The 25,614-nt window shown below is 41.0% G+C and overlaps 2 protein-coding genes across 5 annotated transcripts in view; one reads left to right on the top strand and one right to left on the bottom strand.

Annotated features, from left to right (window-relative positions):
* The window catches only part of JHY (junctional cadherin complex regulator), a 61,385-nt gene extending 50,385 nt beyond the window's left edge, over positions 1-11,000 (bottom strand). Inside the window, exons 1-2 of one of the 2 annotated variants that reach the window (XM_005667440.3) lie at positions 10,779-11,000; positions 7,659-8,072 (exon numbers count right to left, since the gene is read on the bottom strand). In XM_005667440.3, the coding sequence (XP_005667497.3) occupies positions 7,659-7,984 (326 nt within the window). In that variant the 5' untranslated portion in view covers positions 7,985-8,072; positions 10,779-11,000. Of the gene's footprint in view, positions 1-7,658; positions 8,073-10,774 lie in introns of both variants that reach the window. The other variant, XM_013979491.3, reaches the window with a different exon arrangement.
* The window catches only part of BSX (brain specific homeobox), a 233,360-nt gene that overhangs the window by 136,604 nt on the left and 71,142 nt on the right, over positions 1-25,614 (top strand). The gene's annotated exons all lie outside the window — the stretch shown is intronic.

Below are 25,614 nucleotides of genomic sequence, written 5' to 3'. Positions count from 1 at the left end.
TTCTCCAAAGAAGACATACAGATGGCCAAAAAACACATGAAAAGACTGTTCAACATCACTCTTTATTAGAGAAATGCAAATCAAAATCACTATGAAGTACCAGCTTACACCCGTCAGAATGGCCATCATCAGAAAGTCTACAAACAATAAGTGCTGGAGAGGGTGTGGAGAAAAAGGAACCCTATTATGCTGTTGGTGGGATTGTAAATTGGTGCAACCAACTGTGGACAACAGCATGGAGATTCCTCAGAAAACTAAAAATAGTACTACAATCTGATCCAGCAATCCCACTCCTGGGCATCTATCCAGAGAAAACCACAACTCGAAAAGACACATGTACTCCGATGTTCACTGCAGCACTATTTACAATAGCCAAGACACGGAAACAACCTAAATGTCCATCGACAGAGGAGTGGATCAAGAAGATGTGGTACATATACACAATGGAATATTACTCAGCCATTAAAATGAATGAAATACCTGCATTTTTAGCAACATGAATGGACCTAGAAATTACCATGCTAAGTGAAGTCAGTCAGACAATGAGACACCAACATCAAATGCTTTCACTGACATGTGGAATCTGAAAAAAGGACACAATGAACTTCTTTGCAGAACAGATACTGACTCACAGACTTTGAAAAACTTACGGTTTCCAAAGGAGACAGTTTGGGGGGTGGGGGGATGCGCTGGGGTTGTGGGATGGAAGTCCTATAAAATTGGATTGTGATGATCATTGTATAACTATAAATGTAATAAATTCATTGAGTAATAAAAAAATGGAAAAAAATAAAAATGGGCAGAAGATCTAAACAGACAGTTCTCCAAAGAAGACATACAAATGGCCAAAAAACATGGAAAGATGTTCAACATCACTCATTATTAGAGAAAGGCAAATCAAAACCACTATGAGGTACTACTTTACACCAGCCAGAATGGCCATCATCAAAAAGTCTACAAACATTACGTGCTGGAGAGGGTGTGGAGAAAAGGGAACCCTATCACACTGTTGGTGGGAATGCAAACTGGTGCAACCACTGCGAAAAACAGTATGAAGTTACCTCAGAAAACTAAAAATAGAATTACCATTTGATCCAGCAGTCCCACTGCTGGGCATCTATCCAGAGAAAACCATGACTCTGAAGGATTCAGTACTCCATTGTTCATTGCATCACTATATACAATAGCCAAGACATGGAAGCAACCTAAATGTCTACCGACAGAGGAGTGGATAAGGAAGATGTGGTACATATATACACAATGGATATTACTCAGCCATTAAAAGTAAAGAAACAATGGCATTTGCAGCAAGATGGATGGACCTAGAAATTATAATGCTAAGTGAAGTCAGTCAGACAGTGAGACACCAACATCATATGCTATCACTTACATGGGGAATCTAAAAAAAAAAAAAAAAAAAGCAGGAGTTCCCATGTGGCTCAGTGGTTAACGAATCCAACTAGGAACCAGGAGGTTGCGGGTTCGATCCCTGGCCTTGCTCAGTGGGTCAAGGATCTGGTGTTGCCGTGAGCTATGGTGTGGGTCGCAGATGTGGCTTGTATCCCGAGTTGCTGTGGCTCTGGAGTGGGCCAGTGGCTGCAGCTCTGATTAGACCCCTAGCCTGGGGAACCTCCATATGCTGTGGGTGTGGCCCTAGAAAAGACGAAAAAACAAAAAACTAAAACTAAAAAATAAAAGGGACTTTGCAGAATAGATAATGACTCACAGACTTTGAAAAATTATGGCTTCGAAATGAGACAGGTTGTGGGGTTGGGGGTATCGCTGGGAGTTTGGGATAGAAATCCTATAAAATTGGGTTCTAATGATCATTGTACAACTATAAATGTAATAAAATTCATTGAGTAATAAAAACAAGAGGTTGGCCAGCCAATGGCCTTAAATTGAAAACCGATCTAATCAGACAATAGAAATCAACACGGCTAAATGTTGCTAGAAACCAACAAAATGAAAGTTGCCCTCTGGAAGCTCTCAGAACGTTCTTAATAATACCACAATATTAGACCTGGCCTCAAGTGTCATCTTTCCTAACTGGAGGAAAACAAACAAACCCTATAACACTTAGGAGAGGCAGTAGTTTCTTGTCAGCTTAAATATTTCCACTGAGTACTACAAAACAGTCTGGGAAACTGGAGAGGAAATTAAAATACTGAGTTTTGGTTTTTCCTAAATCTCTTTGCTCACTTTCTGTTTTGCATAATCATCCCGTATTGCTCTTTAAATCCTAGAAACTGTCATTCAGTACTTGGCTTGATTCTTATTAATCAGAAGCAACATAGAATCATCCCTTGGTGTCTGCGAGGGATTGGTTCCAGGACGCACTGGGGATACCAGATTCTGTGGATGCTTAAGTCCCATAGCCTCTGTATCCACGGTCTCACATCCACTAGTTCAACCAATCACAGATTTTTGTACTACCATAGTACCATTTATTGAAAAAAAAAAAAATCCTCATAAGTGAACCCGCTCAGCTCACATTCATTTTGTTCAAGGGTCAACAGTATACCAAAGCTTTTGAGAGGAAAAATTATCTACCACCACAACTGATAAAAATGCACATTATTTTTCCCAAGTCCCATTTTGATTTTCAGACAATTCTGAATATTCAATTTAACTAAAAATCCCTTACTGTGTCTATCTCCCATGCAGTAATTTCTGGCACAAGGTGGTTTATTAGGCAGAATGTGGGGTCTTTTATGAAGGCTACGGTTCCCAGGTGACGAGTGAGGAGGCCATCTGCAGACCTTGATGAGTGAAAACACTGCGTTTCCCAGGAGAAGTGCTGAGGAATATAGGCTGCTATGACTATAGTAATATATAATTAATATTTATTGTATTCTGAGAGCACAGGATCCTTTAAAATTTTCAGTTACTTTACTGAAATGTATAATTTTACATGCATATTTAATATGGCCTCAGTTTAGGCCATACTGAAATTGTTCTATCTTTAATTTTTGCTGGAGAGCAAAATCGGATCCTTTTACCAGATCAGCCCTTGATCATCTATCGAGATACTGAAAAGGCTAAGGTTTTGGAGTAAGGGGAGAGTTCGTTCAGCTCAATTTCTGGCTCTGCCACTTAGTTGCATGAACCCTCACAACTTTCAGAGCCTTGGTTCCTTATCTGCAAAATGGGGATAATAATGTCTAAGAGGCTCTCGTAGGGATAAACGAGATAGTATATATCAAGCAAATAGTCCTACAAATGGTAGCTAATTATAGTGAAGTATTTCTGTAAATAACACCTTATCAAACACATATCCTACTTACCATACTGTTGGCTTCTGATATATATTTTTTAACGTATAAGGTTTCAGAAGGCCCCAGGGTTGGAGAGGTTATTTCTAATGTTCTAGGAATTACATTGATGTCTTTCTTCCTGACGGCTGAGTGTCACGAGGCTAGTTCTGGAGTGGGGTTTAAGGCTTATCATGTGAAAGTCCTCTTTCCGCTCTTGATTCATTCACTGCAGTCAATGCTGCTCCAATTTCCATTAAGTAAAAGGTTTTCTCTAATCCATATACATCGGAACTGTGGCTTGACTTTGGTGAGGTACAAGGGAGTAATTGCTTTGAGGAGGGTCTAGTGACATCAAAACACAAGAGTAGGGCTCAAGTGATTTGTCAGGCTGCTTTTAAAGTGGTGGCTTATAAAAGCGAGAAAAAAAGAGATTTTCCTTGGTTTTAAGGTGAGGCTTTGACTAATTGTTTTGAACTACAATTCCCAGAATGCCATCTACTGACAGAAATGAAAGCCTGCTTGAATGTCACATGGAGAGCCTGAGATCGATTTATCTGTTTCATGGCTCCTACACTATTCAGATCCAAGCAATAAGATACCTAGGAAAGGTTTCCAGGACTAAAGTGAGGCAGAGAAAGGAGCTAAGAACTTAACACTCACCTGGATGATATTTGTAGGCGTTACTTGGCTAAATGCTTCAGGTCGGCTTGCCTTTATCCTGAGAATTGGTCCTCTACATGTTCAATGTATGAAGCAGTGTACAGCCAAAGAATGACTAGAGCTATAACTTATTCTAACCCTGGGGATTATAGTCTATCATTAGGGATTTCCAAGGCACATCAGTCTAAAGAAAATAGCATTATTTAAGGATCTCTGAATCAGAAGACCAAGGCCCTGACCATACTTTTGGTTTTTTAAGTATTATTCTTTATTTTGAAATATGTTGAGTGGTGTTTACATTGTCCTTAGGTAAAGAGCACAGTTAAAGTCAGGTCTCCGAGCACAGACTCAAAGTGGAAAAATTCAACCTTGGGGAAATGAGGTCACTTAATGGATCCTTGCCTTGGTTTCTTCATTGTAAAAGTACCGACAGGAATACCCATTCATCCTAAAAGATTTTTCCTTGCGGATGCCCCCCTTTCTGTAAATAAAACTACCATTTATTACCTAGGAGACTGTGACTCTCCTAGATTAGAGCTACAATAAAAACATGGTTTAAAGCAAAGTTAGACTGCCTGAGTTTTCTGCTCCATTACTCACCCAGTGGAATAAATGGGTATAATATAACGGATTTCTTTAAGCCTCATTGGCAATCTTTAAGATGGGATCATTATAGTGTCCACCTAGTGGGGGCTGCCAACAGGATTAAATGAAATGATACATAGAAAGGGTCTGGCAAAGGGATGGGCTCAAAACAAGCTTTCTGTAAAAGCTATTGTTGTTAGAACCTGCCTTCTCTTGTTCCTTCAGACCCCAGTTCTAAACTGTCACCAAGCCCTGTCAATTTATATATATGTATGTGTGTGTATAGCTCCACTAATGATAATTTACATATGAAAGAAATGTACAAGGTTACTAGGAAGGATATACTCTGATATCGAAGTATGTATCGATTGATTATGTCCAAGGAGAAAGACAGGGGGATGGACTGGAGGAGGAGAACAAGGAAACTCTGTTAACACTTCGTATTTTTTAAAAACATCTCTGAAAGATATATGGCAATAGGGTGAAGTAGTATTTTTCTCTACTTTTCTGTCCGTTAGAATTTTTTCTTAATTAAAAAACCCAACTTCATTAACAAAGCACTGAGACATGAGACATTCGCTCTGTCAGTTTCATTTTCCTGAGCTGTAAAATGGGAAGAACAGTACTTCCTTGCAGGATTACAATGAAGTAGTAAGTGAAATTACAGATGGCCTTTCAAAAGAGATACCATTATTGTTACTGTTGTCCTGTTCAATATCACCATCTGGTAGTCCCTTTGTCCATTGTGTCTTTACTCTAATTCAAAATGCGCCAGCTTGCAGAATGATCTTCCTTAAACACTGTGTCATCTTACTGTCCTCCCCAAGAACTGGCATTTTTTCCTCCAGGTATACCCAACCCGGTCTAGTCAGGGGTGACTGGCTAGATAAAGCCGTCCTAAGCCCGTCCTTCACCTCCCAGCTCTATGGCTGTGCTCCTCATCACTTGACTGTACTGTGAGATTCCCCAGGAAGCAAATGGGCTTGATTCAACTCGATGTTTCCAGTGAGATAAGGAAGGAAAAAAGAAGACTAGACTCAGGGCTGGGCTCTCATTCTGGCTCCCACCTGAGCCTTTGCTGCAACTGTCTTCTTGCGACAAGTCACTTGAGTGTGTGTTCAATGTCCTATTGGTGGCGTGGGCTGGTGGCACTCCACGATGGCCCTGGAAGCAGGCCCTTCCTCCGTCTACTTTCCCTGCACTCAGAACAAATCCTCTGCCCTCAAGGGCGACACTTTCACACGCCACACACGTTCTCTCTAATTCTGTTCTTTCCCCCAAATCTTACCTAGTCTCTAAGACCCTGCCTGCCCATGTTCTAGGTTTTTTTTTCTTTTTAGGGCTGCACCCGTGGCACATGGAGGTTCCCAGCTAGGGGCTGAATCGGAGCCGCAGCTGCCTGCCTACACCATAGCCACAGCAACATGAGTTCTGAGCGACGTCTGCGACCTACGCCACAGCTCACAGCAACACTGGATCCTTAACCCAATGGGCAAAGCCAAGGATCAAACCTGCATCCTCATGGATGCTAGTTGGATTTGTTGACCACTGAGCCACACTGGGAACTCCCCAAGGTCTAGGTCTTTCAATAAAATCTCCTCCACTTATTTTAACCCTAATTTAAAACATAATTATTTAACTTATAAAGAGCCACTGTCCTAAGTACTTGATATACATAAACCTGGCCTCACGATAACTCTGTGAGGTAACTATTATATTACCTCATTTTTACTGATGAGAAACTGAGGCATGGAGCGTTTAAATGGGCTTGGCCAAGGTGACACAGCTAGTAAGTGGCAGACTGTGGACCTGCGCGATCTGCCTTGAACACTCTGTACTTCATCACTACCCTGAACCCCTTTCTAATCAACAGTTTGAACTTCTATACTCTAGCATAGCGTTAATGTTTTCATTAAAACTGAGTAGTATTGGGAGTTCCCATTGTGGCTCAGTGGTTTACGAATCTGACTAGGAACTATGAGGTTGCGGGTTCAATCCCTGGCCTTGCTCAGTGGGTTAAGGATCCAGTGTTGCCGTGAGCTGTGGTCACAGATGTTGCTTGGATCCCGTGTTGCTGTGGCTCTGGTGTAGGTTGGCGGCTACAGCTCTGATTAGACCCCTAGCCTGGGAACCTCCATGTGCCCCGGAAGCGCCCTAGAAAAAGGCAAAAAGACAACAAAGAAAAACAAAAAACTGAGTAGTATTGCATTCATTTATGTTCTCTTAGATGTTTTGGTTGCATCTAGCATAATGTTGATGTCCCATCAATACTGATTATTAGAAATTAAACCTTTAAGTGATTATATAAGCCTGGAAAGGTAGACCTCATACAAGCTTAGGTAGGATTCTACCCCTGGAATATTCTTTACTGACAGTAATGGCATTCCTATGGGGGAGGCAAGCTGGATCATTCGACAGGTGAGGAAAGGTGTGCTGCCAAAAACTAAACTGACTTATTCTAAATTACACACTAGGAGTTCCTGTTTTGTTACAGTGGAAATGACTAGGAATCTGACCAGGAACCACGAGGTTGTGGGTTCGATCCCTGACCTCGCTCAGTGAGTTGAGGATCTGGCGTTGCTGTGAGCTGTGGTGTATGTGGGTCACAGACACAGCTCTGATCTGGTGTTGCTGTGGCTCTGGCATAAGATGGCAGCTCCAGCTCCGATTAGACCCTTAGCCTGGGAACCTCCATATGCCGTGGATGCGGCCCCACAAAGACAAAAAGACAAAAAAAAAATTACACACTCAACAGAAGTGTCTAGTCCAATCTGAAGACCACCTGACTCCAAGTCGGCACTTTTCTAGACCAGGCCTTTGCTGGGATTTCTCCAAGGTGAGGTGGAGAAATCACTGGAGGCACTTGGAATATGGACAGGAAATAAGGAATGTAAGAAATGCAACTCCCGTATTATTAATAATAATTAATAATATAACAATGATTCTTGTCATACTTTTTCTTCTAAAAAAAAAAAAAAAGAATGTGACAAAAAATCCTGGCTCCAAGCTGCCCTTAGCTGCTTGGAGACCTGTCCTACACACATTACAAGGTGCTCACTATAAGAGTCCATCCTTCCTTCCACCTGGGACAGTGCGGTAATTATGTAACAGTACATTTCCAAGCCCACTGTCTTCTTTTATGAGCCAATTCCTTACCTGTTATTCGCACCAGCATTTCGGGTATGGAGGTTCTTCTTGCTGGCCACCTGAGCTGCTTTTCGGCTTGCTTCCTCTTCTGTCTCACTCAGGCTGTCCTCCTCCAAGCTGTCAGGCTCCATATCATTGTCCTGCATTCGGTCTTCAAGTTCAGACTGGCACTTAATCTCCTGAGTGAGGCTTTCTGACCCAGATTCTAAGGAGTCTTTTGAAATTAAATGTAAGTCTTCTTTCTTAAAAGGTGGCTCTGTGGACTGGACCTTTAAGTTGGTGTGATGAACAGGAGATTGAATAGAGAGCTTGGGAATTAATTTACTGTGACTCATCTTGAAAAATACAAAAATTAACAGGAATACTCTTGTGGACACAGCAGCTGGCTGAATATGTAAAGTCGTGATTCACAAAAGCATTTGCCTAAAAAAAAATGTATTTCTGTTACTCTCTGATGACTGAAATCTCTTTAATTACAATATTAATCAAAAATTTAAATGAATAAGAGAACCTTGTTATATTATCTGCGGGCTTTTGTATGCACCCTTTTGTGTATGAGAAATCCCTGCTGGAAAAACTATTGTGTTTTTCTCTCTGCAGAAACACACCTGATGTAGAGCTCATAAACGGCCTGAGTAATCAAATGCAGCTTTATTGAGGAAATCAAATGACTGGATTCCTTTTTCTGGCTTCCAAGAGCCTGTTACAGACAAGCCTGGACAAAGCCAAATGGTTAATTATGGACAGTACTTCAGTGGCCTTATTTCCAATACCCAGGGCACTGATAGAAATATGACATGCTCCAGTAATATTTACGGATAGCGTAAAACAGGCTCAGAGTCTCCCTTTTGGAATGTACAAGAGGGGCGGGGAGAGAGCATGGTTTCCACAGTTGGAACTGTAAAGACGATGGAAGCTGTTAGCTTCTAGATCGATTAGGTGGACATTATCATTCAGAAGATTTTTGCTATCCAGGTTGCCACTGGGTAGCAACGTGTCATTTAGGTAGACATGGCATGGAGATCAATTTTCGAATCAGTATGTTTTAAAAATCTCTAATAATAATTAAAACTGTTCAACAAAAGATTTGAGGGCCTTGTGGGTTTGCCATGGAGAGATTCTTAGCACAGGCTGGGGATCTACCTCCCTGAAAGGGATGCTGTCTGGGGGAATGCTGGTGGGTAGAAGATTGGCCTGAATAACAGCTAGGGTCCCTTCTAACTCGCTTCAGAGTGTGAGTCCAAGTGAGCACTCCCTGTCTCAAAGGGCTATCATAAAGACCTGTGAGATGGTTTACACAAAGAGTGCTTTGAGTTCAGATAGGATTGAAGGGAAATGATGTTTTTGGATGGTGCTTCCTTTCATCTCTAGTGAGCATTTCTATTTGCTGTCTTCTGCCTCACTGCCTTTCTGCCATTCCCCCCCGCCCCCACCCCGTAGGTCAGATAACAGAAACAACCTTTCTTATCAGAGATCACTGTAAAATTTGTTTTAATGGCTTGCTCTTGTTCTTTTGGCAAATCCTCCCTTTCATTAAACAGCATGACCTTATTCCTATTCCTAGCATTGCTTATAATGTTGACCTTGTTGCTGATGTTTCCAAGAAACAGCATCAACTCCTTGGAGGAAAATACCTTAACAAACAAAACAGCCCAAAGGTAACATCCACATTTAAATACATGAGATACTTAAATACCTCTGTTTAATTCAAAGTTCTCCTTGTTGGTAAACTAACATGTTATCAAACTGTACAGACTGGTTTGCTGTATTGATTCTCTCATTTTAAAAAATTCGAATTTCTTTCTACCATATTATTTTAATTTCGGTAAGTGGATCAACTGTTGCTTTCAGGATATTTTTAGAAAGTGGCAAATCCATCAAGTACTAATACATTTTAACTGAAATAGTTTGTAATAAACACTAGTCTTACTCTGAGTTCAAGTCACTCTACTTGAGATTTTAAAGATAAAGCTTAAAATAATCATTATATTTCAGTTTAGAATTGCTCCTTCATGAAATAATTCAGTGCCATTCATTTCTCTCCTTTTCTTATATGACATATACTAGGGTTTCTTGGTGTTAATCAATTAAAAATGTCCATAGAAGAAGATATAATTTTGTTGTAAATGAAGTTTGGGAGAGAATGAAGAGAACAAAACTAGACACCATAACATCTTCTGTGGAGATGTGATTTTATAAAAGCATGGATTAATGAAGGAAAAGCTAATAGCTTAAAAAAATTAGGAAATGGGCTTTTTATTTTCAAGATGATTTTCTTTTTTTAAAAAAATTTATTTTTATTAGCATATAGTTTATTTACAGTGTGTCCATTTGTTTTACAGCATATTGACCCAGTCATACATATACATACGTTCTTTTTCTCACATTGTCTTCCATCACGTTCTGTCTCAAGAGACTGGATATATAGTTCCCTGTGCTGTACAGTAGGACCTCGTTGCTTATCCATAGAAAGTGGGCCTTATGAATGTTGCTTCCTAGTGGCACAAAGTTTCTCATTGAAAAATTAATGACCAAGAGAGACTGACACATCTCCTAAGTAAACAAGACAGAGATATATCTGGTGGCACTATGAACCTGCTAATTCCCTAGGGGTCTCTTCAAGACCTTGGGCCTAGCCTATTAGTACTGGGTGAAATGAATTTTCTTCTTGAGGTGTTTTGGGGGCTTATCTACCAAGATGAGTGGTGGAGGACAAGTTTCTCTATTTTGGAAGAGGCCTTAAGTTGCTCAAATGGCGTTGGGTTTATTTTCTCTCTTTGCTTTCTCTCTGATAGATAAGACTGGGAAGCCAGGGACGTTTTAAGACCCAGGAAGTGACGTGTCTGGTGGATTTGGTGCACTGGGTGGGTCTAATACACCCAGGCCAGGGCCGCTCTGGGAGGCTAGGTGCCAAAACCTTTCCAATCCCGGCCAGGGCGGTCATCCCTGATTCGGCCACGGTCCCGCCCAGGTCCCAAGTGCTCTCCATCGCGGGCTCCTCTGAGTTCTCCCCGTCCCGATCCAGTTTCCTCGAGGTTTCCTGCTTTCCCCACCCACAGTGCCACCCCTCCGGATGGCCTCCCAGGCGCACCGCCCACCCCGTTCCATAGGCAACCGCCTGTCACCTGCCTGGCCGGTGCTCCTGGCTGCAACGACCCCGGTGGCCCCGCATCCTCCGCGCTGCCTCGGCCCGGCTTCCCGGCGCCTCCCGGTCCCAAGGTCCCAGCCCTGCGTCGCTCAGTGCTGCCCTGGCGACCGGGCCCAACAGAGCCCGCCCCGCTGGACTCCCGCAAGGCCGTGGGCGGGGCTGCACCTGGGGGGCGGGGCCAGTGCCGTGGAGGCCCAGCATCTGGGCACACCTGTCCCTGTTCTGTCCTGGTGGAGAAGGTGGGATGATAGAGTGTGATAATGGCTTCAAGGGCCTCGTTCCCAGGGTCGTGGGAGTTCTCCATGAGGCTGCTGGCAGGCTACACTGGCTTTCCCGAGTTGGAAAGCAAGGAAAGACAGGCCACTGAGTAGGAGGTATTAGCAGCCAATGCTACTAGGGTACGTGAAGAACTACGAATTAAGGCAAAGAATCCAATTAAAGGATAGCCAAATGGAGGTGGGGGGGAAGAATAGCCAAATGACTTGATCAGGTATTTCACAAAAGAAATCCAGCAACCATCTTGTTGATTGGAAAGATGCTTAATTCGTTAATAATCAGAAGAAGATAAATTAAGACCACAAGGGTATGGCTCCATACTCACCAGATGAATGTGAATTAAAATATCTGATAGTGCCCAGGGGTGAGGCAGGTGTAGGGCAAAGATGGGAGTACATGGTGGTAGAAAATGGTTTGGCATTAGTGAGAAGGTGTACACCCTGTGATTCAGCAATCTCACTTTTAGGTATTTATCCACCACCAGTATGTGCTTATGTGCACCCAAACTGGAAACAACTGAAATGTCCATCAACAACAGACTAGTTAAATTGTAGTATTCCATATACCAACATATTATACAGTAGTGAAAATGAATGAAATACAGCTGCATGCAGTGACACAGAAGCATCTTAAAAATATAATATTGAGTTTAAAAAATCCCAAATAATTTGTATATAAATATTTTTTGAAAGGCAAATTTAAACTGTATTATTTTTATGGATGCATACATAGAGGAGTAAACGGTGAAAAAAATCCAACAAAGTCATCATTTTCATAAAATTAGGAATTGTGGTCAGTTCTGGAAGACAAGGTAGGAGTTTTGGGAGAGAGTGCCTTTGAGATTGTATTTCTGACTTTTAATGCTGGTTACATAGATGTTCATTTTATAGCAATTCATTAAACTATACATTTATGCATGTGTAGAATATTTCACTATTAAATCTTCAAAGAAGAATAAAGGAAGCGTTGGGAATTACACTCATATTAACATAGCATTTAACACCACAAATAGATTTGAAACTCTTGCCTTCAAAGAGGCAAGAGTTTTTCAATACCAGTTGCCTCATTCATGATAGGAAACAGAGAGAATTAGAAACTATCTTTAGTTCTCAATTTTACTATTTTTTATTCTGCTTTTTACTAGAGTTAAATTTTTTTTAAAACTTTGTTTGCAGCAGGGACCTTGTCGTATGAGTATACAACAGAACCTCAGTGTTACTTGAAGAAATGAAAGTGAGTTTGCCAAAAACATTAATGTCATTCTGTCCAACGTATTATACAGTTAATATCAGAGTAGCGGCAAACATGCCAACTAACCCCAAGCAGAGGATTTTATTCCTCATAACGGCTTAAGGGGATAGGTTGCAGATTCAGTGCTGAATCATTCACACTTGTCCACCATCTCATCCACTGGTCTGTGGAAACTGATGCTATGGTTCTTCAGACTTTTCAAGCACTTTCTGTATTAGCCAGAAAAGTTGTAATTCTGCTTGTGCAAAAAGGAGTGGTTCCTATATGAGTCAGGAGGCTTCCAGTCCAGCAGAAGAGACTAGTCACACACAGAAGATGGAATACCCTAAACCTGATTTTCTTCCTTCCGCTTCTGGGATGGCTGTCCTGATTATTCTTACACGGAGTCACTAAGGGCTGGAATAATAAGCACAAGTGGCAGTCAGGCTCCCATCAGGAGACAGAAGGCATACCTGTTATCTTCATGGAAATAATAGGAAGATTTATTAACTGAAAAGTAATATCCCGGTATCCTGGGAATACTAGCCACGGCAACTACCGTCCGTATTTTGAGGGGAACACAGAAGAATTTGTAATGATCAACATGTGGAAACTGGAAGGAAGGGGCCAGAGCTGGGAACCAAGCCTCTAAGGAGGAGGAAATGCCAAACTGATGAGTGCTGGTTTCATTGAAAGGTGTGATGAAGCTGGTTCTAGGAATACTGGGAAAACTGGCACCAACTGCTGCTACCAAAGCAGGCTGAGCTGCAAGGGTGAAGAAACAAGTCAGGATGACCCTGAGAAAAAGCAGCAGGAAGCAGCAGTCCCTTTGCGTTTTCTATGTGTGTGGTGTCTCTCTACTGCCCCCTACTGGCAGATCCTAACAGGGACCAGCTGGCCAAGGAGATAGGAGGTTTGCCGAGTTTGCCCTGTATGACAACAAAGTAAGAATGTTTGAAGCCAAGACAGTGGTTTAATAAGCAACACAGGAGTTCCTGTGGTAATGAACTCAACTAGTATCCATGAGGACGCGGGTTCAATCCCTGGCCGTGCTCAGTGGATTCAGGATCTACAGTTGCTGTGAGCTGTGGTATAGATCACAGACGTGGCTTGTATCTGCCATTGCTGTGGCTGTATGGTGTGTAGGCTGGCAGCTGCATCTCAGATTTGACCCCTAGCCTGGGAACTTCCATGTGCTGCAAGTGCAGCCCTAAAAAGCAAAAAAAAAAAAAAAACAAACAAACAAACAAAAAAAACCTAACATAGTAATACACTGTTCTTCAGAATTCTTAAGGATTATACAATGCATGCATACAAACAAAATAAATCCATAAAGTGGGTGGTTTCTTATCTGCTGTTATGGTAAAACTAATGATAATTTACATATGATTAACAACTTCCCAGGTTTTGCAAAGTGCTTTTGTGTTTTTGTTTTTTGTTTTGTCTTTTCTAGGGCCACACTATGGCATATGGAGGTTCCCAGGCTAGGGGTCTAATTGGAGCTGTAGCCGCCGGCCTACACCAGAGCCTCAGCAATGCTGGATCTGAGCTGCATCTGCGACCTATACCACAGCTCATGACAACGCCAGATCCTTAACCCACTGAGCAAGGTCAGGAATCGAACCTGAAACCTCATGGTTCCTAGTTGGATTTGTTAACCACTGAGCCACAACAAGAACACTGCAAAGTGCTTTTGAATACATTATCTGTTCAGAATTAAGCTGGCAAGCTGATGCTGAACTAACAAAGAGGAATGAGAAAAATAAAATCAAAATATGTTCAAAATAGGTAGGTTAGTAATACATAGTTCTCAACCCAGGGCAGTTCTATCCATTGGGGGATATTTGGCAATGTCTGGAGACAGTTTCTGCCTTCATGACTTAGGGGATGCTACTGGCATCTAGTGGGTAGAGGCCAGAGATGCAGCTAAACATCCTATAATGCATAGGACAAATTCCACAACAAAAAAATTACCCAGTTCAATATGTCAGTAGTGCTAAAACTGATGACCACTGCTAGACTAAGGGCTCTTGATCTGTGGCCCCAAGGTACTCAAGTGCTTGCTTCTGTCTTTATATATACACATGCATGGTATTGCCTTATAATTATTACCTGTTAATGGTTCTGTTATTTCTCTGCTATATTATAATATATATTTATATTTATTTTTATTTTGCTTTTTAGGGCTGCACCCATGGCATAGGAAAGTTCTCAGGCTAGGGGTCTAATTGGAGCAACAGCTGCCAACCTACGCCGCAGCAATGCCAGATCCGAGCCACATCTGCGACCTACACCACGGCTCATGGCAATGCCGGATCCTTAACCCACTGAACAAGGCCCGGGATTGAACCTGCAACCTCATGGTTCCTTAGTCAGGTTTGTTTCTGCTCTGCCATGACAGAAAATCCTATGTTATAATCTTTAGGAGAGCAAGAACTAGCAGTGCCCATGAGACCATAACAGATGTTCAGTTTATGTTGAAGAAAAGCCACAATGTCTTACACTTCAGCACTTGAATGGAGGGTAGATAAGTATAGCCCACCAGGCCATTTTCTACAGATGTACTCTTACATAGCACACAACTAGGATGATTAGAAAATTTATTAAGACCCAGGATACATTCAAGAATATAAAAAGGATGCTATTAATAAATACAGTAATGCAATAGGAATGGCCTGAGATTATCCTGGGTAGTTAGAAAGTGTGGTCACTGTGCAACTCTAACAAGTTTAAAAATGTGGCTAATGTATATGTTAAATTAGGAGAAGCAGATCAGGAATGGGGAGAGAAGGACACTCTCAGGACAGAGAAAAGGGACAGTACCCGCAACTGAAGGAATAGAAAAAACATAAAAATAAGAGATGTTCAAAAAAACCCCAAAGCAACCCCGGGTCACTTTGTGTAGGCAACAGCAACCTTATAGCCGAAAACCCTGTGTGAGAATCACAGTATTACAGCAAGCATGATTGATTTTCTCAATGATTCATTTTTAAAAACTCATATGGAGTAGATCAGTTTAAAAAATACACACTAAAGGAGTTCCCTGGTTGCCCAGTGGGTTAAGGAACTGATGCTGTCCCTGTTGTGGTGAGGGTTTGATCCCTGGCCCAGGAATTTCTGCATGCCATGGGTGCAGCCAAAAAAATATGCGCTAGGTAAAAAGCATGCGGTATATTTTATAAAGATTTATGTTCAAAATATTAAAATATTGGAGTTTCCACTGTGACTCAGTGGGTTAAGAACCTGACATAGTCTCCATGAGGATGCCAGTTGTATCCCTGGCCTTTCTCAGTGGGTTAAATATCCCAAGTTGCAACAAGCTGCGGTGTAGGTTGTAGATGTGGCTTGGATCAGGTGTTGCTGTGGCTATGGTGTAGGCCTGCAGCTAAAGCTCTGATTGCACCCCTAGCCTGGGAACTTCCATACACTGTAGGTGTGGCCATAAAAAGAAAAAAAATACTAAAATATTTAAAATTTTGAGGGATAAACTCTCAATCATCCAGAAAAAAATGTACTTATTTAGAATGACCAGTCTTGAGAACTTTAGAGGACTGAAATTATAAAAAATGTATGTGCAGACAACACAGTTCAGCAGACAGATGTGGTGACACTGTTGATTATAAATCAACTATACTTTATTAAAAAAGTTTTAAAAAAGAACAAGTCAAGTGCAGGGGGAGCCCGGAGAACAGGGCGGGTTCCGTCTGCTGGGATCAGAGGCTTTAGGAATAAGTCGATCCCACAGGTATGGCACTTATGAATACAAATCAACAAATTAGCAGTCATTGGCTTTCTTCTGTTTCATTGCCCTGTTTTTCTTTCCTAAAAATAATTTTGAATCGTTTTTATTATGGCAATTTAAGAACACACGCAGCATATACAACAGAGAAAAGTATGACGAACTTGGACATACCCTTCGTTTAGCTCGACACAGATCAGTTATGTGAGCAATCTTGTTTCTGCACATGCTATTCTCTGCTTGCACCAAATTATTTAAAACTAAATCCCAGCTGTCACACAGTTTCACCTGGAAGTACTTAAGGGTGTATCTAAGAGACAAGTTTTAAATATCTGCAAGAGCACTGTCACATCTGAACTAAAATTAATGACTCCTTAATATCATGTAATATGGGGTTAGTGTTCAGACCCCCCAGACTGTCTGCTATGTATCTTTTTCTAATTGGTGGGTTTAAGTCAGGATCCAACAAGTTCTATAGGAAAAGTTTTATTGAGATACAATTCACATATCTCACGATTCTCCCGTTTAAAGCATATAATTCAGTACTTTTTAGGGTATTCAGAGAACTGTGTGATGATCACAGCTGTCTGATTACAAACATCACCCCTAACAGAGTCACTCCTCATTCCCTGCCCTTTTCTCAGCCCTTGGCAACCACTGATCTGCTTTCTGTCTCTATGGATTTGCCTGTCTGGACACTTGTGATGAACAGAATCATACAATATATGTTTGTGTGTGTGGTGTTTTTCACAGTTTTCAAGGTTCATCCATGTTGTAGCACGCATCAGTACTTCATTCCTATTTATTGCCAAATAATATTCTACTGTATGAATATGCTATATTTTACTTATCCATTCATCAGTTAGTAGCCATTGGGTTTTTTCCACCTTTTCACTATTATGTACTACGCTGCATTGAACATTCATGGACAAGTTTTTGTGCGGACATATGTTTTCTTTCTTTTATTATTCCCTATTTCCTTAGGCCATTGCTTTTCCCTCCCAGCTTTTTTTTTTTTGGTCTGGGCCTTCAGCGTGTAGAAGTTCCTGGGAAGAGGATCGAACCCTTGCCACAGTATCCACCCAAGCCCCCACAGTGGCAGTGCTAGATCTCACCCCACTGCACCACCAGGAAACTCCTCCTTCCAGCTTTATTGCACTATAATTGACATACAGCAGTGTATGAGTTTAAGGGGTGCAGCACAATGATTTGATTTATATACTTTATGAAATGATTACCACATGAGTTTAGTGGACATCCTTCATCTCCTATAATGTTAAAGAAACAGAATTTTTTTTTCCTTGTGATGCAGGCTCTTAGGATTTAATTTTTAAACAACTTTCATGCAACAGTGTTAATTATATTTATCATGTTGTACATTACATCCCTTGTACTTCTTTATCCATGACTAAGTTTGTACCTTTTGGCCACCTTCATCCAATGTCACCCTCCCTCCACCCCTTACTCTGGTAACCACAAATCTGATCCCTTTTTCTATGAGTTTCCTTATTTGTTTTTGAGGTATGATTGATCTAGAGCACTGTGAGTTCCTGTTATACAACATAGGGATTTGGTATTTTTGTACAGTTCAAAGTGACCACCACGATAAGTCTAGTTATCATTGTGGACATACATTTTCGATCCTCTTAGACACATACCTAGGAGTGGAATTGCTGGAGCTTTTGATAACTCTCTGTTGAACTTTTTGAGGAACTCCAGACTATTTTCTAAAGTGGTCGAAACATTTTTACTGGTAATTTATGAGGGTTCTCATTTCTCTAAGGCCCTTCCAAATTTGCTTTTTTTTTTTTTTCATTATTATAGCTATCCTTGTGGGTGTAAAGTTCTATTTCATAGGTGTGACTTGCGTTTACCTAATGACTAATGATGTTGAGCATCTTTTCACATGCTTTTGGCTATTTTTATTATATAGTAACTTTTCAAAGTATTGCAAATGTATTTTAAATTTCAGACTGAAAAATTAGTATCTGAGCAATCTCTAAAAGTGGACTGTCTTTAATAGCTTCCTTGCCTTCTGGCATAAAATGTTTCAGGCTCATCTTATACATTTCTTGCCCCTGCCTGGAATTAGCCATTTCTTCAAGGAGCCTTTGGGTCGTTTTAGTGGGAATGTTATTTACAGACCACAATCTGGGCACTGAGGATGCTTATGGCTACTGAAATGGTTATCATCTCCAGGCCATTTCTGTGGAAAAAGCTAGAAAATACTTTTTTCTTTCTTTTTCCAAGAGGAAAATACATCATGAGTGCATGGTTTTGTTTTCAATTTAAATCTAAGAATACAAGGCTTTTACTTAATTTATTTGATTTCTACATGTATATATCTCTCTCATGCTGAAAATCTTTTTTGTTGTTGTTGTCTTTTTGCCATTTCTAGGGCTGCTCCCATGGCATATGGAGGTTCCCAGGCTAGGGGTCTAATAGGAGCTGTAGCCACTGGCCTACACCACAGCCGCAGCAACTCAGGATTCAAGCCGCATCTGTGACCTACACCACAGCTCATGGCAACGCTGGATCCTTAACCCACTGAGCAAGGCCAGGGTTCGAACCTGCAACCTCATGGTTCCTGGTTGGATTCGTTATCCACTGAGCCACAACAGGAACTCCATGAAAATCTTGGTTCCAATGTGAACATAATTAACTCTGCTTTTTAATAGATGCATAGTATTGCATTTGGAATGGATAAGCAATGAGAGCCTGCTGTGTAGCACTGGGAACCATATCCATCACTTGTGATGAAACATGATGGAGGATAATGTGAGAAAAAGAATATATATGTATGTGTGACTGGGTCACTTTGCTGTGCAGTAGAAAATTGACAGAACACTGTAAACCAACTATAATGGAAAAAAAATCATTAAAAAAAACTATGCTCTTTATCCTACACAATATATATCATACTTTCAGAATGGTGCTCCCAATGTTGCAACTAACAGTATGACTACTGAAAACAGTTTAAGATTGTTTGCAGATATTTTTGCAATCAGGCTATACCTTGATAGTGTACATTTTAAGGTAAACTGAACTAATTTTTCTCAGTGTGGCATTTTTTTAAAGAAAGAAATGAATTTTTTATTTTGATTTAATTTAAAAGTGATTATGGAAAACATTTACATAGTTATGAAGTCAAAACTATAAAGCCTTGTCCATTTAGAGATGTCTAACCCCAGCCCCCTCCTCTTACTTGCCTCTCAGCTCATATGAGTGATTTTGATTCGTTTTAGCTTAGCCCTCCTTTTAAAAAAATATGATCTCAAAATTAATAACCCACTCTGATTCTCTTATTACAGGAATCTATATACTCTGTGTACCTTGCTTTTCTCCCCCCACTCAATAATATTTCCTGGAGATCACTCTACAGACACTTACAATGGGTTTCCTCCTTCTTTTTCTCAGGCTTGTCTAAACTCTACTGTATACTCAACCAGTCCCTTGATGACAGATACTTGAGTTGTTATAGATGGTGCTGCAATGAATAGCTGTGACATTGTGATATAAAAAGAAATGTGTATATTTATGGTCTTCATTCTGGTTCCTGGCATAGAACTCCTAAAACCCTTGTAATTTGCTGAGTGATCAGGGTGAGAGGAGCATCTTTTATTATCTAGAATATTTGGTCTTTGGCCTGGGTTCCTGACACAAGAGTTTCTAAAACCTTTTTAGTTTCTTGAGGGACAGGAGTGAGGGGAGCCTCTTTTATTATTCATAGTAAACCTCTTTCAGTTGTACTTGAGTTAATGCTAATAAGGAGGTAGGGCCCTTAGATAACTTCAAGATGAGGGCTGGTTGCAGAGGAATCACCCCTGTGATCAGAGGGCTGGAATTTCAGCCCTACCCACCCCCACCCCACCTCAGGAGAGGGGAGAGGATCTGGATACTGAGCTAATCACCAACAGCCAATGATTTAATCAGTCATGCCTACAGAATGAAACTTTGATGAAATCCCCTAAATGATGGCATTTAGGGAGCTTTCACATTGGTGAACTCAGCCAAGTACTAGGAGAAGGGCACACCCCAACTTTATCGGGACAGAAGCGCCTGTGCTTGGGACTTTTGCAGACCTTGATCCATATACCTCTTCATCTGGGTGTTCCTTTGCGTCATTTATAATATCCTTTATAATAAACCAGTAATGGTAAAATCTTTCCCTGTGTTCTGTGCGCTCTTGTGAACAAATGATTGAACCTGAGGAGGGAGCCACGATAACCCCTCGTTTGTAGCTGATCGGTAAGAAGTCCAGGTGGCTTGGGACTTGTGATTGGCATTTGAAGTGGGGACTGAGCCCTTAACTTGCGGGGTCTGTGCTAAGGCCAGGTAGCTAGTGCCAGAATCAAACTGAATTCCCAGTCATGCAGTTGGTATCTAGAGAGCTGGAGAATTGGTTGATGTGGGGAAAAATACTCTACACATTTGTTGTCGGATTATTGTAAGTAAAAAACTCTTCAAGAAGTCAAATTACAATTTTTCCATTTATCTTTGGTTTAGATTCCTAAAAGTGGGATTGTTGGTTTAAAAGGTATGTACTAACGGAGTTCCCATTGTGGCACAGTGGAAACAAATCTGACTTGTATCCATGAGGTTGTGAGTTCAATCCCTGGCCTCACTCAGTGGGTTAAGGATCCAGTGTTGCCTTGAGCTGTGGTGTAGGTCACAGAGCGGCTCAGATCCCGAGTTGCTGTGGCTGTAGTGTAGGCCAGCAGCTATAGCTCGAATTTGACCCCTAGCCTGGGAACCTCCATATGCCATGGGTGCGGCCCTAAAAAGCAGAAAGAAAAAAAAAAATGCTAACATAATTTTGCTTGATGTTGACAAATTCTCCTCTATAAAGACTCTGTTATTTTATATTCACACCCAGCAGCATATGAGACTGCTTGTTTCCCTACAAACTAGTCAGCAAATGTGTTGTGAAGTGCTTGGATTTTTGCCAACATGATCAGAAATAGTATTTCAGTGTGGTTTTAATTTTGCATTTCCTTGTTATGTATTTTTTATATGTTTAAGAACAGTTTGCCTTTTTTCTCTTGTTCCTTTTTTGTGACATGATACTGATGTTTTTTCTTCTTCATTTTTAGAAGCACTTTATACTTACAGATTTTACCCTTTGTGATATCAGTTGCAAATAATTTTTCCCCACCTTGTCATTTTTAATTTATTTTTTGCTGCAAGAGGCATTTATTTTTGTGTAGTCAAATTTATCAGTTCCCCCCTGTCTTATTTATTTATTTGTCTTTTTGTCTTTTTAGGGTCACACCCGTGGCATATAGAGGTTCCCAGGCTAGGGGTCTAATCGAAGCTGTAGCCACCGGCCTATGTCACAGCCAGAGCCATGTCAGATCCGAGCCGCATCTGCGACCCACACCACAGCTCAGGCAATGCTGGATCCTTAACCCACTGAGAGAGGCTGGGGATCAAACCTTCATCTTCATGGATAATAGATTCATTTCCACTGCACCATGATGGGAACTCCGCCCCCTCTTTTTATTTAAAAAAAATTTTTTTTTATTTATTATTGTTACTTCCCCAATACAATTTTTTTTCCCTACTGTACAGCATGGTGACCCAGTTACCCATATGTGTGCACATTCTTTTTTCTCCAAAAAGACACATGCACTCCCTCTTATTTTTAGATTTTGAATCATGTAAGGGGAGTTTATCCCACTCCCAGGTTATAGAATAACTAACCCATGTTTTCTTCTAGTATTTCTATGGTTTGATTTTGTATATTTAAGCCTCACATCTATTTGGATCTTATTTTTGGTTTATGATGTGTTTATCAAGTTTTGCCCTTTTCTCTATGGCTGCCCAATTAGTAAAATGTTGCTCTTTCCCTACTGATTTGAGATACCACCCTTATCAAATATAAGAATTGTATTTTTTAACATCAATTTTAAAACATATTCTTATAATTGCTACTGGTTTTATTATCATATGAGGTGACTGATTTCATTTAAAAGTCTTCAGGCTCACTTGGGTCTTTCTATGAGTCTTTAATAGCAATCCTTTTGTGCCCAATTAGCTTTAAATTTAAAATTCTGTGTTTCCAATTATCAAGATGTTCTCCATATGTGGATGCAGGCTCAGTGATCTCATGCCGATGTCGAGACTAATACAGGAAGGAAACAATAATTGAAGGTGGAGGAGAAAAACACAGACAGCTGTTGTGTATTTGTTACATATCTAGTGCTGGTCTAGACAGTTTGCCTGCATCCTTTTAAGTTGTTTAGTCCTCATGCTAATCCTATCTGGTGAGGGCTTTTATCCTATTTTACAGATGAGGAAACTGAAGATACAAAAAGTTATTCCATGACTAAAACCAACTAACCGTAATATAGAAATGAGGAATTAGGGGGAAACAAAAGATAGCAGCCCCCATTTTAAAGAGTAATACTGAGTTATTTGTTTAATGTTTGTCTCTAGCAGAGGGGGTAAATTAATTTAAAATTTTCATCTGGATAACTGAGGCTTAGTCTCCCTCAAATTACATTGGATGTCACAGAGTTTAGTAATTTTCTTTCTTTTTTTTTGCCTTTTTCTTGAGCCACTCCCACGACATATGGAGGTTCCCAGGCTAGGGGTCTAATCAGAGCTGTAGCCGCCGGCCTACACCAGAGCCATAGGGACTCGGGATCCGAGCTGCGTCTGCGACCCACACCACAGCTCATGGCAATGCCAGATCCTTAACCCACTGAGCGAGGCCAGGGATCGAACCCACAACCTCATGGTTCCTAGTTGGATTCGTTAACCACTGCGCCACGACGGGAGCTCCGATTTTCTCATGGAACACAATTTTTATTTCACAAATTGGGCTTAATTCCAAAGAGGCATCCTGTCTTAATTAAAAATTGTGACCCATTGTTTCAGAGGATTGCAAAAGACCTGCAGAATTATTTCCTAGGTTTGTCAATACAAGGTGTACAAAGTTAAGTCTCTCTACCATTAGTCAAGATATCTTTTTAAAAGAATGAACTGGGAGTCTTTGCGGGAGAATATAAGAAGTTTCTGCACCTTACTTTTGGTGTACTTCTGCCTGAAAATGAGATGTAGAGCAGAAAATTAGGGAATGTTAGTGTGTTTGAACAGGTCTAGAACAATGATTTGTGATGATAAATTTGCTCATGAATGCATTACAGGAAGGAAAAGGGCTTCTCTCTTAGGCGGTGTAACAATGTAAAAATAGAACTTCATCTAGATCAAAACTCTGTTATAAATATAGCAAATTACCTTGACTTCAACTGGGGGAAGTCACAGGAGATTATGTTCTTGGGTTAAATTAGTGGGCTGGGTGAATGATCAGCAGTTAAACCATCCTCTTCCTCTGTGGGGAGCCGCAGTACCTGATGTATGCTCAGTCTATTTGGGTGGTGTTTTTTTCTCTTATTTTCACCAAGTGAGAGAAACTTGGAGCCAGAGAATTTTGTTTTTGTTTTTGTTTTGGGTTTTTTGAGTCATTTGAGAGGAAGTAAAATAAACATCCTTTTGACTTAGTCTCCAAAGGTAAAACTAAAAAGGATCACTTTTTAGTTACTCTTTTGCTCCATCTCCCAAAGAGCAGGAAGAAGTGAGCATGAAACGCTCTCCTGGGAACTTAAGTTATATGTAAGGAAAGAGACGATCCTGCTTTGGCCTCTTTTAAAAGGGAGACAGGAGCCCACAGTTCTCATCCTAATTGTCTCCCTAATCAGTTGTGTGATCTTTGATGGCTGACAAAACCTCTCTGGGCCTCAGTGCCCTTGTCTATAATACAAAAGAATTGCTCTAAATCAGTGCTTCCCAAATTGTGTTTGTTAGAACAATAGTGTTCTATAAAACAACTGTCTTGTAGCTTAAAAGGTGCTGTATTTAGAAGCCGGAAATAATTTAAAACCTAGTTCACCCAGTTTACATAACAACATGAGGATCTTTACCTCATTTAACAAGAAGTTCTGAAATATTCAGCAGCTTAACAAAATCCTCAAGGATTTAGTTGTTTTCTGACTCTTTTCTAGGGCATCCTCACCACATTAGCTTGATGGGAAGAAAATGGCCACTGCAGTTCTAAGCATTACTTCTAGTTATGACAACGTTGTAGGGGAAGCAAGATGCTTTCATTCTGAATGTCTCTTTTTATCATCAAGAGAAATCTTTCCCAGAAGCCTTGAAGGAGCTCCCCCACCCCCATCTCAATGGCCAGCATTATTTTATGTGCCCAAGTGGAAACTGACCACTGGCAAGGGCAATGGGACCATGGCTGATTCAAACCCATCATGATTCTTCTTTTTGGCTGGGGATGAGGCCCACCTTCCCAGAAGCACAGGGCTACACCGTGTGGGGTGGATCCTAGAACAAAAATCACAGACACACTAGGCAGAAGGAAGACTTGACAAATTGTCCGGGGAGCGGGGGGGGGGCAGCCATCATGAATTGTTTGACATGGTTAAGCGAGTTGGATCTTTGCTGGGTTAAACAAAGCCAAAGAGATTTCTTTACAAGAAGACTTTTCAGGAGTTCCCTGATGGCCTAGTGGTTAAAGATCTGGTGTTGTCATTGTGGTGGCTCAAGTTAGACCCCTGGCCCAAGAACTTTTGTGTGCTCAGTGCGGCCAAAAAAAGAAGAAAAGACTTTTCAGAACCTTTGCTATGCTGTGCATCACCTCTATGAGGGAGATAGAACGTTCAACACATTTCACATTTATTTGACCCCAGAAAACTGCCCCCCCCCATAACTATTAACATTTCTAGACCACCTGTGTTTCTGAAAATACATTTTAGGAAATGCTTGAGATGAACTTGAAGATCCCTTTTAATGATCATGTCCTATGATTCTCTGTAAAATGAGATTCAGATTTGTTGAGATGCAAGAAATACGTAAAAAATATAGCTACTGTGTTGGTTAGGCTTTCTCCAGGAAACAGGTGATACCCTCACATTGGGCAATTTGAAGAGATTTAATAAGTGAACCAGTTACTAACCTATGGAGGGACCACAAAAGACAGTGCCGAATCCCTCTAGAGTGATGAGGTGAAGGGAGCAGGTAGATTCCAGAACCGGGGAACGAGCCCAGTCAGTTCCTAGCAACCTTGCACACACATGTTCTACTCACCTGCTAGAAATCTGCATTCCTCAGCTAGAAGCCACAGAGAGGGCAAGGGAGACTGCTGATGTTCCCTAAGTGTCAGTGTCCCAGCAACCTCCCACCCCCACCCCCCTCGGTACGTAGGAAAGGGTGGAGGTGGAGGAGGGGCAATTGAAAGGTGATGAGCACAGCTACCCCATGTGTCATTTCCTGCTACATGTCCCCCTGGAGTCGCCCTCACCAAACAGTTGGAGAAGCACAGGCAGATCAGTATCTGGGCTCTCTCCTTACCTCATTAGACACTCAGTAGTCTCCTGAGCCATTTTTTAGAGTTTAGGGCAGCTCTGATGTGTGAAATGTGCATTATAACACCTACTGTGGAAGCTTATTATGATAATCAAATCAGATTGCCCATACACAGTGGCTCGAGTAGGTCCTATACAAACGTCATTTTTCTTTTCCCTTTCTTCCCCCTGCTATTTGCCAAACAAACGTTGAAA

The sequence above is a fragment of the Sus scrofa genome, chromosome 9, assembly GCF_054392235.1.
Source record: "Sus scrofa isolate SSC_HxYL_T2T_F1_AM1 chromosome 9, Sscrofa_HxYL_maternal_Yorkshire_Landrace_v2.0, whole genome shotgun sequence".
Taxonomy (NCBI): Eukaryota; Metazoa; Chordata; class Mammalia; order Artiodactyla; family Suidae; genus Sus; species Sus scrofa.
This window is presented reverse-complemented; position numbering and strand designations above follow the sequence as displayed.